The sequence below is a fragment of the Peromyscus eremicus genome, chromosome 5, assembly GCF_949786415.1.
Source record: "Peromyscus eremicus chromosome 5, PerEre_H2_v1, whole genome shotgun sequence".
NCBI classification, from domain to species: domain Eukaryota; kingdom Metazoa; phylum Chordata; class Mammalia; order Rodentia; family Cricetidae; genus Peromyscus; species Peromyscus eremicus.
The window spans coordinates 50,677,357-50,695,903 of record NC_081420.1 but is presented as its reverse complement, the minus strand read 5'-3'; the positions used below and the strand labels follow the sequence as shown (position 1 = coordinate 50,695,903).

The following is an 18,547-nucleotide window of genomic DNA, read 5'->3' as shown; positions in this document are numbered from 1 at the left end:
TGTTGGTGTAGCAACTGTGCAAGTTACTACAAACTCAGCCTACTATTCTTAACCTCACCAACCCTAATGGTATTTTGAAATAGCTTTATTGGAATTCTTACCCTTAAGATCTTTAGTGATTGGGTTGGAGTTCCTTCTCAGTCACATAGACACTTACCTTCAAGTCTTCTACCAAGTAACTGAACTTGTAAGATCTTTCCTTTTCACAGACACTTGTCCTTTGGTTGAAAGTGAAGTATATGCTGCTTCCCTAAAGTACCTCCTATAACTGGAGGTTTAGACCTATCAAAGAGAAATGTCACAGGAGACCTACAAACGGTTAAACATGAAGAGTAGTAAACCTGTAAGTGGTTTGAGATCTGACAGACTAAAGTAAAATAACACACAGTAGCATATTTAAAATGTTTCCTTTCTGCTTATGTCATTAACTAAATGTTGGGGAGAACATTATGATAATTCACTTACATGCACATGGAAGTTTCACATCCTGTTCATCTGTAGTGTTTGAGAATGTTTTTTCTTTCCTTTGCATATTTGAGTGAGCTTTGATAATTTTCTCATTTTAGCACAGGTGTTAATGTCCTCTGTTACCTTATCTTAAAGTGTCTTTAAGAAAGGTAAGTTTCTGAGTTTTACATTGGGAATATGGTGTGAGTGTGAGAACTCTGTAATAAATAGAATAGTATAGGTAACAGTAAAGGGAAGATGTGCTAAAGTGTGGCTTGATGTGACCAATAACCAAGAAGGTAGAAGATGGGCCTTTGTGACCCTTTGAGGAAGGGACCATTGTCACAGCAGTGAGAGGCTTAGATAGGCCCCATGTTTACATTCCTGTTCTTGAAACCATCTCTCTGGCTGATGAGTGCAGATGCATGGGAGAAGCCTGAAGGTGCTAAATCTGTAAGCAGGGCAGACTGTGTTCATTCTTGAAAGAGATGTCTGTGTTAATGGGGATGTCTGCAAGTGCTAGTTGTGTAGAGAGGACAGGCTTCTGGACAAGGCAAGCAAGGAGCAGCACCTAGAGATGGCAGTAGCACCAAAGAAAAACAGGATTTTAAGTTTCTTCAGAATTCCTAGTAGTCAGGTAGCTTTTTTTTGTTTGTTTGTTTTTTGTTTTTTGTTTTTTTGTTTTTCGAGACAGGGTTTCTCTGTGTAGCTTTGCGCCTTTCCTGGAACTCACTTGGTAGCCCAGGCTGGCCTCGAACTCACAGAGATCCACCTGGCTCTGCCTCCCGAGTGCTGGGATTAAAGGCGTGCACCACCAGCGCCAGGCACAGGTAGCTTTTCTTTGTCCTCTATACCCTGAAGGGGTTGTTTCTGTCACCAATATAGTCATGTAGTTCCCTTTATGCTTATCACTTGCTAGTGTACCTGGCACATATCTTCCTATTGTATTGTAAGATAAGTCATAAGTTTAATTATGTCATAACTAACTGAAATATTTGTTGAAATTTTTTTAAAAAATGTGTGTATGTGCCTGTTTGTGTGTGTGAGTGCAAATGCACATGTACCAAGGCAGGCATGTGTGGATTGGAGTATGACCTCAGTTGTTGGTCCTGGACTTCTGCTTTGTTTAAGACAGGTTCTATCCTGTTTACTGTTACCCATACCAGGCTAGTTGGTCTGTGAGCTTCTGGAGATTCCCTGTTTCTATGTCTTATCTTACCATGGGAGTGCTGAGATTATAAATGGATGCTATTGTGTTTGTGGCTTCTGGGGTGTTTGTGACTTCTGGGGATCCAGACTCAGGTCCTCATGCTTGTATGACAAGTAAGTACTTCAACCTCTGAGTCATCTACTTGACCCCTACTTTGAGATTTTGCACATGCTATTTCCAGCACCAATAGGAAGTTGACATGTATAACCTCTCTTATCAGTAAGAACAAAAAGACACCAGATGGTCCACCAAGTACTCTAGGTTGAGTGCTGGTTGCTTTGGGTGAGAAGAGTCCCCAGGTCTGCCTGCTTCTGCTACCAGAGCAGGTGAACAGTGCATGTAAAAGTTGTCATGAGTGATAGTTTCTTTCTGGAGAAAAGCTTATCACAGAGCTAAAACACACATTTTGAACAAGAGAACTGGAGCCTTTGTGCCTCTTAAAGCTGTATAAAATAGTTGACTAAAGAAAGGAGCCTTAGGAAGATTTCTGACAACCATAAAATTCCAAACATGGAAATGATGCCTTTGTTATACAAAGCATTCATTCCAGCATTAAATAATAAAATAAACTCTCAACACCAAGAATGGAAATGATCACTGTTAAACTTGTCTGTTTACTCAGAACTAATCCCAGCCCTGAAAGTAGCTCAGTGGTACAGGTTTTATCCTCGAGAACCAAGGGACTCTCCAAGATTTCATGTCTAGAGCTAGGAAGCAATTAGGTTGGCTCTGCACCAATTCCTTGGGGTCAAAGTTTGCAAACTTACCTTGTGTCCACAATGACATATGCTCTTTGGTCACTGTAATTTTTGCATTTGCTGGGCCAACTGTTACTTTTCTGACTTGAATTTATTTTCTTTGAAACACTATTCTGCAAAATAAAAGGATTCTTCCAGTAGGGGAAAGAAAAAAAATGATATCTTCTCTCAGAGTGTTTTCTTCCTGTTGGGGAGAGAAAAGAAAAATTGTGTCTCCTCTCAGAGTATTGTTTGACCTCATGTGGTTTTTGCTTCTGTTTTTCCTCTGTAAACTTATGATTTGTTTATTAATCTCTCCATTGTACTTTTGTAGTACTGGGGATTAAATTTAGGGCTTGGACATGCTAGGCAAACACTTTATCACATAGATGTATTCTCAGCATTTGCTTCACTTTTTATTTTGAAATAGAGTCTTTACCATGTGTAGCTCAGGCTGGCTTTGGACTTGTTATCCTCCTGACTCAGCTCCCAGAGTAGCTAAAATTCTAAGCCTGCTACCACCACCAAACCCAACTGAATCCCTTTTCTTTCTTAAAAAAAAAAAAAAAAAAAAATTATACTGCTTGAATCTGAAGTGTTGGAGAATTTAAGAACAGGGAGCATTTTTCTTGAAATTGATAGTTGTTTCAAGAGATCACTTTTAATTTATCCTTGTTGAGGTTAAAATTTCTGCACTGACTTTATACTTTCTTACTTGTGCTTATGAGTATCTTGGGTATTAAAATATGGAAAGTATGCTATTTTTGGAATTTTCTGTGGAAAATAAGCAATTCTGTGGTTCAAGGCTTAATGTGAGGAACCACTTTTTAAAGGAGGAAAACATTTAGAATCACATTTAGAATAAACATTTAGAATCATTTAGAATACACATGTACAATCAGCAAAATTCTTTATTGCCTAAGAAGTTTCTATTGATTGGAGTTGACTTTCAAAATAGCCTTGGATGGTATTGGCTTTAGTTTGCAAGTTAAAGGAATGTTAGCTAACCTGCTGTGGGGTGGTATGCCTTGTAATAAGAGATAGAAAATGAAGCCTTGCTTAGAAGTATGAGCTGAAGATTTGCTTCATTTTGTAACCTTTCCTCTTTGAATTTATGTGGCATTATCCTGAAAGCTGTATGTATAGCACAGACCCACTGTGGGAAGCAGAGAAAAGGGGCAGCCAATTGGCTGTTGAGCCTGAACTGATATAAAATGGGAAACCCTATGTACTTGCAGAGAGCCCTGTGCTTCCATGGTGACACTAGAGCACTGACAGGGGTCAAGCCTTGAACAGAAGCCACGGAGGTGTCTGGAAGGAAGATGTTTGCAAAATCCACTATTTACTATATGTCTGTATCTGTCATTTGTCTGTCAACCAGTTTCTTCATACTTTCTTTCCTATTTTTATCTGTCATTTATTAATAATCTGTTAATTTACCTATTTTATGTATCAGTGATCATCTGTCTGTCATCTACTATAATGTATCTGTTCCGCACAGATGATTATCTGTAACTATTTATCTCTAACTTCGTTAGTACAAAAATCATTGGTTTTGAAAAGCTACATGACACAAAAAGCTCAGTTGGAAAGTTTGCTGTAAATTTTCAGGGAGAGTTAGTCATAATCTGTCTGCTGAACCTCTGACTACCAGATGCTTAAGTAGTTCTGGGTTTAGAAAAGAGTAATGGTATTTTTAGCCCTGATGCTATGGGACCATAAATGAGTCTAATCTCAGTGCTACAGTAGCACACTTTTTGAGTACTACAAGTTGACCTATTGTTTGCCCGCCCCCCCACCCCCGACAGGTTTTCTCTGTATAGTTTTGGTGCCTGTCCTGGATCTTGCTCTGTAGACCAGGCTGGCCTTGAACTCACAGAGATCCGCCTGTCTCTGCCTCTCGAATGCTGGTATTAAAGGTGTGCCCCCCCTCCCCCGTTGTTTGGTATATTTTAATAACAGAGTTAGTATGGATTTTCCCCTCTGCCCTCTGCCCCATCAGTCACCAAACAGTTAATCATCCCCGTGTCTGTACTGATTGTCTGTGCTGCTGCCGCTGCCAATTACATCTTTGTCAGAGATAGACATTGGTGTTTCTCACTGTCTCTTACTGTGTGAATAAATTGATCACTTCATAGTCCTAGAGTAGGAAAATAGTGGGGTCAAGACTGAGTTCTGTAAAACATGGGCTCTTTCACAAAAGCTCAACACTCTAGTTTTCAGGATAAGCCATATGTAAATATATGTTACACAAATGCAGCACAGACAAGTAGTCCAAGGTCTTATGGAAACTGGATAGTCATCATCTATGCTATGGTCACTCAAAGCCTGAAAGTGCTATACTCCTTGGGTAGGGATTGGGAGGAGTCAAACAGGAAATTGTTTGCAGGATTGTTCTCTAGAGATGAAAATGGACAGAGCCATTTAAAGACCTGGGTAAGAAGATACCCAGACAGGAAAGAATCTACTAGCAAAGTTAGGAATGCTATTGTCTCTTTCTGGGACAATGTCTACCCCAGTTTTGGCCAGAGTACAGGGAGCAGTACTAGTTATGGTTATAATAGGAAAAAATATTGGAGTTAAGGATATACTTTTCTCTATTTCTAAAGTCTGAGTCAAGATTCATAAATAGTATTTGTGCCTTGGTTTTCCTTTCTAAAATCAGTTGTTAGGATTAAAAGGGACTGCTTAGGACATTCGGGACATAGTCCTTCAGAATTTTCTGTAAAGAACCCCCAATATATAAATGTAGCTTTGCAAGTGACATAGTTTATTGATAATGGAACAGATTGTCAGCCACTGAATCCTTTTAAAAGCACAGACCAGAGAGCTTCCATTGGCCTACATGACAGTGGCTACTCTGAGTGACAGGTAGACATCATTCTGTAGTGTCTTCCTTCACTCTCCCAGGCTCGGAGGTGGTGGTCACCTGGAATTCTTAAGTATCCTCTATGGGGATGCTCAGTTGTTTTTGTTTGTTTGTTTTGTTTATTTGTTTTTGTTTTGTTTTGTTTTGAGTCTAGGAGGGAATTCAGGGCTGGGAGAAAAAAAAATGTCCTTAGATCTTGTTAGCCTTAAAGCAACCAGAACTTTCCAAAATAAGACCAACTCTGAAGTAAGAATTCAAAGTTCAGTTCTTTTGAAGTTGATCTACAGTAAAAATCAAGGAAGAGTGAGTACCCTCTGGCTTTTAAGTATTCAGTTGAGAAATTAATGAAACTTGAGTTGAATTTTGGGTATAATCAACATATGAATTGATTCTGAGTTTACCAGGACAAAAATTTGATGGTAGGATTATCAAAGCAGCTACTCAATCTGGACATGGGCAGTAGCTGGAACAGTGCAAAGATAGCATCTTGCCTGAGGCCCAAATGAGGTCCTCTTTACTGGGGGCTTTCCACATGCAGTCTTACTTGTTCTCCTTATTCCTTTTCATTTTCCTATAGGCCTGCCTTCTTCCCTTTAATTTAGCAGGCAGTGCTTTGGGTTTTGTCTCAGCCAGAGACAAAACGGATTATGTAGCATTACGATTAACATGAAAACAAACTTCTTCAGTTGTAATGGTATGTTTAAAGAATGATTACTGTTAGTAAAAGCCGTTGCTTGTTAGTCGAGGTTACTATATCCCCTGTGGAAACAGGCAGTAAAGCAACTGCTTCTGCAGTGCTCTTGATTTGTCGTTTTGGGGATTTCTCAAGAAGCTGTGTGTATGGGATGGGAGGTTGTTGGCTTTCTAGGGCAGAGGCTCTACCTTTTCTGTGAGTAGGAATGAGATGTTTAGGTTAGCCAGAATGGGTGCCAGTGTTCTACCTCATTTCTTTTTACTGTCAGGAATGTTGAAGTGGAGCAGTAAATCAGGTCTCCTCTGATTGCTGGTCCTAGACTCTTGCTCTAAACGTCACAGAACTAGGCACTAGAGAGTTTATTTTGTTTACAAACTATTTTATTTCTTCAAAGCCAGACGTTTCTCTCTATCTTGTAGTGCTACAGGTACAGGCAACTGTAGAAAGAGGGCAAAAGCAAATTTCATAGCCAGCCTGTAACACATTACCCCATTCCCTTATTTTCCTGGTCAATCACAAGAATATTCTAGACTATGCTAACATGCCTGTAGTGTCTGTGGTGATGAGGAGGTGAGATGAGGGGAGCAGTTGTAAGAGTAATGCAGCGGCTTCAGTGATATACAGCTGATGGTTGAGGTTGTAAAGTCCAGCCAGATATGATGCTGGCTTAATCTTTGTGTAACATTTATACAGACCCCATTATTCATAATGGTGTAATAAGATACATTTAGCATAAAATCACTTAATAGTTGATAAGGGAATGTGTATTTCATATCTCTCTACTGCTTTATGGCTCACATTTAAATACTGGTCATACATTGTTTTTTAACCTAAGCAAAGATGTATAGAACAGCTTTGAGTAATAGAATCAGCCCTCAAATTTGTAAGGTCATATGGCAATACTAAGCATGTATCATTAGAATAAGCTAATTTACCAACTTGACTATGCATAGTAAGAATTATTCTTTGGTTTGCTTTGTTTTCATAGATGCTCAAATCTTTTTTTTCTCTTTGAAGAGGTAGGTTAGAATGCAAGGAATAAAAATCTGAAACATGCTCAAAAAATTGAAGGGCAAAATCAATTTTATAACCCCTTCCAAATTCAGGGACAAAGTATGTGGTGCATATGCTTGAGTGCTTGTGCACTTGTGCACATGTCTACATGTGTGCACATTTTTTTTTTGTTTTTAAAAAATGAAGGGCAAAATTAGCATTGTGTTTTGGAGCTTACAGTTAGGAAAGACTACAGTGTTATTTTGCCTGTGTCCTTAGTGACCTAACCCTTAGGGAAAGGTCTGACCTCGTTTGACTTCTGTGTATGAATCTTTGGCTTTATCATTTGAATTCTTCTTTGAACAATGAATGTCTTTTAAATCTCCATGGGCCCCGTGTTCTTTTGCTTGGTTTTATCTAATGCTTTCTTTTGTCTTAAGTCTTTCTTTCTTTCTTTTTGTTGTTGTTTTTTGTTTTGTTTTTTAAAAAACACCTTAGCTGTTTAAAGTCCTTGTGACTGACATGTCTGATTAGAAAATAAACCTCATTAATGAAAGGCAATGCCTGTTTGTAATGGTGTTGCCAGCTTCCCAGCCCAGACAGTTGTGCAATCCATTGTTGATTAAGTTAATGAGAGCACCTGAAGATTGAGCAGGCTTGATGCACCTGCAGACGTGAATAAAATTGCACAGATCTAAGTTTGGACCCTCAGGGTGGAAACCCAGCCAGAAAGGGCCAGAGATGAGCATGTATTGAGCAAATGAGTTTTTATATAACAAGAATGCCTATGATTTTCTTTTTTCTTTTTTTGGGTGAAGGAAAAAGTTAAAGTAAATGATACACAATAATTCCTTTATAAATCTCTAATTATAAAGCAAACAAAGATAGTCACAGTTACAAGTGTTGGTAAATTTGTCATACTCCATTAAATGACCAACTCTATCCATTAAAACTATCCTAAATGCTTTCTTTTTTCCCTTCTCTTACAGGTGACATTACACAAAAGGGATATGAAAAGAAGAGGTCAAAATTAATTGGAGCCTACCTTCCCCAGCCTCCAAGTACGTAAAACTTGAATAGTATAAACTGTCTAAATTTAAAAGTTAATAGCCACATTTGAAAGAGGCTTTTCCTTCACTCTGTAACCTGCCTGAAGAGTGCACACTTGACACCTGCATTCTCTATGGCCAAATTCTTTGTATAATTACTTAAAGATTTTGTGAATATTGAAGGCATATGTGACTTTTCTATAAATAAACCTAATACAGTTTAATAGATATTTCATCTGTTGTCTTTGAAACATTGTAATTATAAAAATAGGAGCATTTGTGGTTTAAACATGATTTTTGACTTGATGAGTTAATTATTGCTAATGATTATGGTTTAACTTAATACAAGATTTGACCATTAGAAAATATTGTGGTAGCCTGACTCAGAGGATATGATTGTAAAGGTTTGTTTTTAGAGATGGTGGTAGAATATGCACTACCTATACTTGCAAAGTACAAGGTATATTTCCTGCCACTGTTGTGTCATGTGTGGCTTTGGAGAATTTCTGTACTTGCGCTAGGTTGTACAGATTTTAAGAAAAAGAAAATGGAGCTACATTGGCATTCCAGCATGAATTCCCTGTGTCAGCTAAAAGGGAATCAACTCAAAGGGAATGCAAGCAATATCCTTCCTCAAGGTAAAAGGCTAATAATGCACATGTTAAAGGTAAAAACTGAAACTGCAGTTTCTATGGATGAAACAAAACTAAGAAGCTTAAAGTGCATGTGTATAAACCCCATTTCTATTCCCTCCAGGATGTGACACCCCCCCCCCCCACCCCAGTGTTATAGAATTGACATGGCAAAAAAGCTCTATGACTACTGAACTTAATATCAGGAGTCTGCTGTGCTTGTAGTTCTGCTTGTTATGTCTTTTCCTGCAATTTTTAAGGAAGTTGGTATAAAAGTGGTCCTGTGTGTTAGCTGAGAGACTGATTTCTTGTGGTCTGGCTTGTGAAGGGAAGAAGCATGGTTTTATTTGGAAGAAGAAAAAGTAAATAGACAGGTAAATGGTTTAAGGGCAAGTGTTGGGGAAGGTATTTCTTCACCTTAGCCTCCCCTTGTGTGATTGTCAGAAAGGCCAGGTCACTTGATGTCTGTGTCTGCCCTGTCCTTGAGGAAGGCTACTTCGTTCATTTGACGACGCTGTTGGATATTGATTTGGCATACCAAATAAAAATGAAAAAGGAGCAGTTACTGGCTTACCTGGGATGTTCTGTAGCCTTCACTGGACCGAGTCTGGCTGGGGGCAGAGGGTTTCTGCACCAAGTGGAGCCTTTGGTGGTCTGTATGCTGTTTCTGCATGGGGTCGGCAGCTCTGCTCAGCGCTGTAACAAATTTAAAAAAAACTAAAGTCTGAATTAATTAGTTTTTTTTCAACTTGTTACAGCAGCGAATGGAGCTGCCGTGGTTCGGTGTAGACTGCAGCCCGGTGAAGGCGTACCGAGGAGACCGTTCCGCTCTGCCCACATCGGGGTGTGCGACATCCGAGAAGCTGCGGCCAGGGAGCGGGCGGCCAGTGCAGCGGGGAATCGGCCTCTATTTTACTTTCGTTTCGGTGAGCCCTGCATCCCTGAGAGAGACCAGCCCCCAGGGAAAAGGACAGTTTTGGAAGCCTTTCCCCATGTATAGGGCTGACACCGAAGGCACCAGAGGTTCGGTCCCCCAAGAGAATACCTACCGTGCTCATTGGGCTCAGAATTTGCATGGATAATGACTGTCCCAGAATCGGGGTCCTTTCTACATTTGCTGCTAATTTGGAATGTTCTCTCTACAATTCGTGGTCAACTGGCTCTTCCAGTACAAAGACCTTAAGAAAGGATGCATGCCCAGTGATGAGTTTTTCCCCCTTAAAGTTGTTGCACTGTTTTGTCTTAAAGCCAGACACCTAGGAAGAGGATGAGTAATTAAATCTTGAGCCCTGAGATGGGCTAAAGGGAGAGACTTTGAGACCTACATGTTCTCGTACTCCTATCATCAATGATCACTCCTATCATCAATGATCACTCCTATCATCAAGGATCAAAGTGTTAGTTTTCTTCAATAGAAAGACCAACGTAATCTTAGAGTAGGGGGTTTTCAGGTCAGGGTCCTCCTAAAAGGTTTGGACCATTTTTTTGAATTTAGGAAATTCAAGAAGCAGAAGGATGACTTTATGTACTCTTTAGTAGAATAAGAACATTTAAAACAGGAGCATATGTATTTGTAAACTGTATTTATAGGTGCATGTTCTGGGTTATACCTCTGATAGAATGCATTGTTTTAAAATTATGTGCTAATAATAGGCTGAGTTTATGGCGCAATAGTAGAGCACTTGTTGAGTGTGTGAGAGGTCCCAACAAACAAATCTCATAAAAATATTGAAGTGAACTTCAGTATTTAGAAATGAACATCTCATCTATTTCCCATCTTTGTTTTTATTTGACCTCCCAGTGACCTTGTTGACAGTTACCATAGTCTTATTGAAATGGACAAGGTTTGGTGAGTAGATGACCAGCTCGAGTTGGATCCTAGCTGTAGATTCCATTTAAGAATTTCTGATGGGAACGTGATAAAAACTGAATGTAAAAATTTGGATGTTTTGAGTTTGTTCTCTGCCTTGTCCTGCCACCTTTCCACAAACATGAGCACCATCCCGCTTTCCTGTGATATGGGAGAGGGTGTCATTTTAGGATGGAGGACTTAGTTCTTTTGTTAATTACTGTTCTATTGCTGTGAAGAAACATTATGGCCAAGGCAACTCTTAAAAGAAAGTATTTAATTGGGGGCTTGCTTACAGTTTTAGAGAGTTAGTCCATAATCATCATGATGGAAAGCAGACTGACATGGTGCTGGAACAGTAGCTTAAAGCTTTATTTACACCCTGATCTGTGAGCAGAGAGGGAGTATAGGGGGAAGAGGAGCCTGGCATGAGATTTTGAAACCTCAGAGCCCACTCCCAATAACACTCCTCCTCCAACAAGGTCACACCTCCTAATCTTTCCCAAACAGTACATGTCCTAGGTTCTACCTATGGTGACTAAACATTCAAATATATGAGCCTATGGAGACCATTCTCATTCAAGCTACCACCCTTCCTAGCAAAAGCATTTTATAGATAACCTCTTTCTGAAAAGTTGCCACTGCATGAAAGACTCATTCGTCATCAGGACTTAGGAAGATATCAAGGAAAATAGGTGTTTCTAAAGCTGGAAGCTCTTTCTTGACCAGCCCATCTGGGAAGGCATTCTGTCACAGCAGGATCTGTATGGAGCTTGTAGTTGAATGTACCTGTTTTATTTACCAGATAAAACTTAAGATTTCCCAGAAAGTATTCCAAAAATATTTCTGAGGTGTTTGGGACACATGATTATGAATTAGATTGCCATAAGATGAAGTTAGGATACTGGAGGTAGAGTTCCCAGGCTGTGGTTCCTTCCTAGTGAGAATGCTCAGGACATAGTTTCTTCTACAGGATTTCACTGCTACTCAGGACATCCACACTGTGAGAGGAATGGTAGTGAAGCACCTGCTGGGGAAGACAGCTTCTCTTGGTTGAGCACAATTCTGAGTGCACACCTCAGTTCAGATTGGGAACAGTGTACTAGAAACTGTGAAGACAGATGAGAATTAAAGAGTAGAGATAATAGGTTGAAAATTATTTTATAAGAGAAGGTACTGCTTCAGGGAACTTGTTTGACACTTCCTCTTGTACTTTTTACTAAGAAAGTGCAGATTTCAAAGTGATCCTTTGTTGTCCATCTAAACCAGATCAAACTGACAAAAACAGATGATAAAGCCAGCTACCTAGCACTGTTCTCAGAGGAGTTTTTATAATACATTGTAGACTTGTATAGAGAGTCTTTACTACTTTTAGAAGACTTATTTGGTAACCAAAAGTAGTAAAATTTCAATGTTACTGTAAATAGTAAACTATCATGAATCTAAATACTCACTTCCTTTCTTATAATATGTATATTGACTAGGTGTTACTTATGACATGGCAGTCATGAAATGTTTCTTGGCATGGAGCTGTTTCTACAGAATCAGTGTTTGAAGCTCATCTTCCTTTGTTTTCAGCAGCCAGATGGATTCATGCCTAGCTACAAGGCTGTGGCTGAGTTAGTTTGAGACATAATGTGAATTGGACTGATAAAAGCTAATTGGCAAATTTCTTGTATTTCTTGCTACTCCCTAGGGTTCACAGCGGCAAAGTGTCTGTTATTAGTGAGAATTTATGGGCCCTACTTGTTACAACTGCAGACCATAGGCAATCCTGCATGGAGAGTGGGTCTAATAATCATGTCCAGCTATTGTACCTCCTGCAGCTCTTGCCTGGTTTTGGCTTCCCCAGATGGCTATGATGTTTTCCATGTTAGAAATCCTGGGGATGTATATTTTGCCTGTACTAAGTTTTGTTTAATCATCAACTCAAATGCTACTGTTGAAGGATTTTTTCACCTAGTCCTTCTGGTTAGGACAATCCTAGTCCCAGTCTTATTATGATATATTTGTGTAATACTTCCAGGCAGCTGTAGTTTGGTATTCTGTCCCTTACCTCATAATAGTACGATATGAATTGACTGAGGATCTTTCATCCCCTGCACACAGTAAGCACAACCCACTTGCAGGCCAGTATACCCAGTTCCAGACTTTGTACATAGCAGGAAGAGGTAGAACAAGGCAGTGGCTGGTTTCTTCTGGACCCTAAATTCTTTCCTCCCTGTCCTATGTCCACTGAACTCCTGTCATACCAGTGAGGATCAGCAAGGCTGTCCATTGTTGCCTTGCCAGTAGAGCAGTAAGAGAGTATTCTCAACAATTGTTGTAGCCAAGGTTAGTACCAAAAACATTCACTGCTCAGGTGTGCACAGTGATTTGCACAAGCCTTCTGCACCAGGCTTCCCTTATCTATGGTGACAGTTCTGTTTTTATTTCTTATTTGGATTAATCTAAATGTCAGTTGGTCCCATTAATGCTAATCAGTGACAGAAATGGCAAAAGATTACATGATTTTGGACCAATAGCTCATTCTAGTTCATTGATTTCTATTTATTTTATACAATTTGGTTTGTAAACCCCAGTATCTGATGTTGTCACTGAAGATAGTTGCTTTGATGTGAATGCCTTTACATGAAGTGACTCAGCTTGTGTGTGTGTGTGTGTGTGTGTGTGTGTGTGTGTGTGTGTGTCCCCGTCCGTGTCCAATATGGAGATGGCTTTATCTGAAATGTAGCTGCAAATGCCCTGCTAGATTATGATAGAAAAATTTGTCCATGATTGGCAAAGTTTTCAGGTTGGTGAATTTTGTATCTTGGGTACATGGAAAATGAAAAGCTTGGTCTTTGATTTTGAGGATATAAACGCTAGTCAGTTGACACTTGAGTATTTTCTCTAGAAAAATAAAGCTGGCTGGCTGCTTGCCTGAGCCTGTTACTGTTAGGTTCAATATCTGTGTGGACAACTGCTGAGCTTCCTCAGTACACAGTTTGGTTATGTTTCATTCTGTCTGAGGAATTTAACCTCATGACTGAAGTACAACTGGTCTCTGGACAATGAATGATGCTGTGTTTGGTGGCACATGTGACCTCCTTCAACACAGGCTGAAGGACACACAAGCCTGTACAGGCACATTCCCTTTGCTAAAGAATTCTGTTGTGTCAGGAGTCTATGGAGGGTGAAGGTGAGATGAAAGGTTACCTTTCCAAAAGCAGGGAGAGAGGCACTCAAAACTGGCATTTCTGGTCTGGGACTTAGTAGGCATCCTTTCCAGCTTGACTGGTGAGAGGAAAGGACATTCATCAGCAAAGGCAAGTCTCCGATGTTCTAAGTGAGCTCTGTTGTTGATGATTCATGCATAGGTTGCTGCTCTGTTTTCTGATATATTCTATTCACATGTCTGTTGGCTTGATTGGCTGAATATCCTATTATTTTTAATGGCATTTAATGAATTAGGTTTCTTGTCAGAGAATCAGTAGTAAAAAGAAAATATCACTAAACCCATGCCCAGCTAGCATCTTAGGGTTCAGACTGAGTTGAGTTTAGTCACCTAACACTAAAGATGGTGCCAATTAGGACTGGATCATAGTTTCTTGTGAAAAATCTGAGTCATAAAAGAACAACTCAAAGCCCTAGGCCTGACAGTAAACTGGTATTTTATCCAATAGTGGAGAATAAAATCAGACTGAGACTGGGGACATGGTTGAGATGTAGATTGCTTACATAGCACACTGAGGCATTGGGTTTAATTCTAAGCACTACCAATAAAATAAACAAACAATGCAGGATAGCAGTTTAATTCAAGTGTCAAATGTCACAGGCTTTAGATCATTCATACCTTGCTAGTTCATGAATTCCCCCATCAACATACTGTAATAGGAAAATGATTACAAAACAAATGTAAGATATTGCACAATAGCTCTGTGTTAGTAAAAGATGAAATGGAAGTAACCGTGAAAGTAATGTAAGAATTAGGTGTGCATGGTAGGGTAGATACTAAGGTGCTCAGAACGAAGTCTCAATTTTCTGTTTTGTGGTGTCTTCATCTGTGTTAGTACAAAGCAAATGTAGAAAATGCCTTACCTAATCATACAGGTACTTTTTACTTCCTGGGTAATTCCTTAATTACACTTACTTCAAAAATAAGGGTTTCTGTGTTATCCAGAGACTATAATGAGATGCTAGAAGACAGTGGGACTTGATTCAGAAACAGTTTTGGACAGTCTGGAAATAAGGAAAATTCTCCAGCAATTTCACAGATTTTGTGAAAGCCTATGGTAGCTTTGGAGCTCCAGCAAGGAGCTTATTGTCAGTGCCAGGGAAGAAGCCAGGAGAGGTGAGCTACAGTGGATGCCCTGGGGACACTTGAGAGTTTTTGTCCACTGAAGCTTTCCATGGCACTTGTGAAATCATAGATATAGAAGCAGAATAATTCATTCAAGGTATTCAGTGTTCAAAGTATTCAGACCAGTTTAGATCAAGGTCTTATCTTGATCACAAATAATATTTTTGAAGTATTCTTCATATATCTGACATTTTAAAATGTATTTGAAAACAAAGATTTTTGGTATATTTCTTTTATAATATAAGTTTAGAAATCCTCCCCCCACCCACCCACCCCCATCATAGTCTCTTAAGTAACTCAAGGCTTTCTTTCCTGCCTTTTGGCCTCTAACCTATTGAGTCTCAAGTTAGAGAGACAGATGGGTGGCCCACCTGTGCCTTATTCTTTGGGATAACATGGTGTCTAGTGTCTGTCTGAGTATAATGTTCATGTAAGACACTACAGTGTTTACTCATCTGTAATGGTTAGATTGGTTAGGTATAACAACTATAACAGAAATTTTTGTTGGAGAATCACTTAATGACAGTTTATAAATAATTGACAAGTAATTAATGATGCTCCTACTTTTTCTTACTTTTGTCTTCAGATTTCCAAATCTGGTGAGTAGGTGAGGTGTTTAAAGAGGTGAAATTAGGGAGGCAAGGCAAAACTTTGGAAGAATCACAATTTCTATTTGACTTGGAAGATCAGCTGGAGAGGAAGGTGGGCTACAGTTGGAGGTGTCTTCTTTTCCAGATGGATGAGTTTGGTACTTGCTATTGTGGTCATCAGGGCCAGAAAGTGAGGTATCCAGAATGCTTTGTGCTTGGAGGAGAGGAGTCTTTGAGCACTGGGAGGGACCTCTAGCACAAACACAAAGGCAATTCTGAATGAAGAGAAAACTTAGATCTAAATGTGGCACAATGTTTAAGTTCCACTTCTGTTTCTGTATTACCTCATCAACAAAATGGCTAAATAACAGAACTCATCTCCTGGTTTTAATAAAGTCCTTAAGCCAGTGATTTGAAGTGTTACCTGTTGTTTGTTTTCAAATACAGATGGAAAGCTAGGCCTAGGAAAGGTTAAGGAACTTGCCCAAGGTCACAGGTATCAGGGCATGTGGTATCTGGGCCTGGGATATCCAGGTTCTTGGTCTTTTATTCAAGGATGAAATAAAAGCCCACAAAGACTACAGAGTAGCTAGGAAACTATTTAAAGCAAAGGAATCATACGTATAAGGAAAGAAACACACTGCAAGAGGGTAAGAAACTGCTCAAGAACTGATTATTGTTTGGGGTCGCCTTTTATGCTGCTTAAGGAAAGGAAGAGTTTGATTACCTGGTATGTAATCGATGGTTTTTGTTTTGATCTACAAATTGAATTATATAAGTCTTTGCTTACTGTGTTTGTCTCTTTTCATGATGCAGCATGATGCGAGGGAACAGGCTGACAGACAGACACACAAAGTCTCACCATGTAGACCTAGCTGGCCTGGAATTTACTATATGTAGATCAGGTTGGTCTTGACCACACAGAAATCCACCTGCCTCTGCCTCCTGAGTGCTGGAATTAAAACTATTATTCCACTATGTTTGACAACATCCGATTTAAATCATATGCACATCAAATTATGCATAAGCATATAAGATCGTAAATATGGGGTTCTCCTGGAAAGTTAACTTTAAAGACCCAGTTTGCCTGACTCTGTAGGTACAGAAAAACAGTTGAGGCCTAATCAGACCCCCGCTTTTCCTAAAATTACTGGAAATGCATTTTAATAGAATTTGTCCAAGTTTGATGATCATTAAGGAGAAATTATTCCACTGTTCAGAGAGGAGTGTGAATACAGCTCAATAAAGATGGGGGTCTCAAATTTCTACTTGTATTATTAGAAGAGGGTTTGTATGCATAGTACATGCAAGTAAGAGACCTAGGTTGCCAAGTGTATTGTTAGTGAGTCTAAGAACTAAGCCAAATGGGATCTAAGGTTGGTAAACTATTATCTATGCATATCTGCCTCATCTGTGTGGTTCTGCCTCTTCATGCTTATGGGTCCTGGAGCTGGCTTGGTACTTGGCATATGGATTGCATGTAATTGCCTCATAAATATTGTGGGAGAGGGAATTCAGTATTGACGCTTGTGTTTTAGTGAATGAGAATCAATGGTTTCATACTCCTAACTGTTGCATGTTGGGGACTGTCACCCTTTTTGTTTCACAATGCCTTCTTTCCTAGTGCCCACATTAGCCTCTTAACTCTCACTGTACTTCCTGTTGTGAGAATGCTGGTCTCTCGAGAATCGGTCTTCAATTCTAGTTCCCTAAACTAAACATTTCAGTGAGTGTTGAGTTCTCCCAGTGCTAAACACTGAACTGTAACTGCTTTGCTAATTATTTATATTTGTGTTGTTAAGGGTTCATCTGCTTCAGCAGAAAGGATTGGCCAGTTGCCTTGTGCTGGAGAAAGAGAATGAGCGTGCAAGTGACTTTATGGTGACAGAGTCAGTTCTATAGAGAGTTACATACTCAATTGTTGATTTTTTTTTCTCTCTCTCAATATACTATTTCAAATCTTGGTTGAAACAAGGTCAGATGAAATATAATGAATGAAATATTGACTCAAATACTATTTTAAAGTATATTTTGGTACTGGCAACCTGTTGGAGCTCTTCTGCCTATTTGTATTAATTTCTCTTTTAAAACATTTGTAGTAGACTGCATTTCAATCCATGGGAGTATGCAAAATTATCTCACTGATGACAGCCATAGAAGGCTCATCAATAAACCAGACAGTAGTCTTGGCTTTGTGTACTATGGATCCTGAGAAGAGGTGAAGGGTGAAAATAGTTCTGAGGAGGCTTATATTCATGAACTAGACAGGAAAATAGTATTAATAGTACAGAGATTTACAGCTGGTAAACCTGACAACTTGAAAGTGTATGTTTATCCCTGTTGCTCCTTGAGCTGTTCCAAAATGCCAATCAGTGTGTAAAGAGAATGAGAGCAATGATATGTAAAGTAGGGGAGTCACTTAGTAAAGTGAAAGCCAGTACATTCAGATGCTAAGTGGACATCATGGGAAGCACTCAGCAAGTAGCTGAAAGAAACAACCTATGGGAAATGGTGACTACCTCTGCTCAGTCCTTATGGACATGTATACCTTCTGAGGAATTAAAGTTAACAAGGCTCCAGTTTTGAACATAATCAGACAAGTCATGCAGTCAAAGGTACTATGTCAGAGCACCTACACTGTCCTGAAAACAGTCTCAGCCACAGAGTGAGACATTTTCTCAAGGTGCAGGACACTCAATGTCTCAATCAACCCAAATGCAAGATGTATCTGAAAGATATCCATTAGTGTTCTGCCACAAGAAGAGAACTAGCTATTAGCTCCTAAAGTGAAAATAAAGAGGAAATTATGAAAGTTGTCACAGAAGAGACAGTGTAATGATTATAGCATCATAATGATGAACTTTGGGGAAATAATGGAAATGAAAGGCAAAAAGTAAATGTTATTTTTACCTAGAATATCCAGGACCTATCCCTGTTATAGTAGAAAGACAACCTTGGGGACACACAAGACTTCTATGCATTATTTTTCTTTTATCTTTCCTGAGGAAGCTACTTTAGTTACCTCTTTAAAATATGAGAAGAAGAAAGACATGGATGAATTCAAGGAACCAGTGACTTAAAATTCTGCAAAGCCAAAGCAAGTCCAGGATGAAAGGGATCCTAAATGACACAACA

At 39.3% G+C, this 18,547-nt stretch overlaps 1 protein-coding gene across 4 annotated transcripts in view; it reads left to right on the top strand.

Moving 5' to 3' along the window:
• The window catches only part of Dip2c (disco interacting protein 2 homolog C), a 430,083-nt gene that overhangs the window by 223,847 nt on the left and 187,689 nt on the right, over positions 1-18,547 (top strand). For 2 of the 4 annotated variants that reach the window (XM_059263425.1, XM_059263424.1), the window contains exons 2-3: positions 7,940-8,011; positions 9,390-9,557. In XM_059263425.1, coding sequence (XP_059119408.1) covers positions 7,940-8,011; positions 9,390-9,557 — 240 coding nt within the window. The remainder of the gene's footprint in view (positions 1-7,939; positions 8,012-9,389; positions 9,558-18,547) is intronic. The other 2 variants (XM_059263427.1, XM_059263426.1) reach the window with 1 other exon arrangement.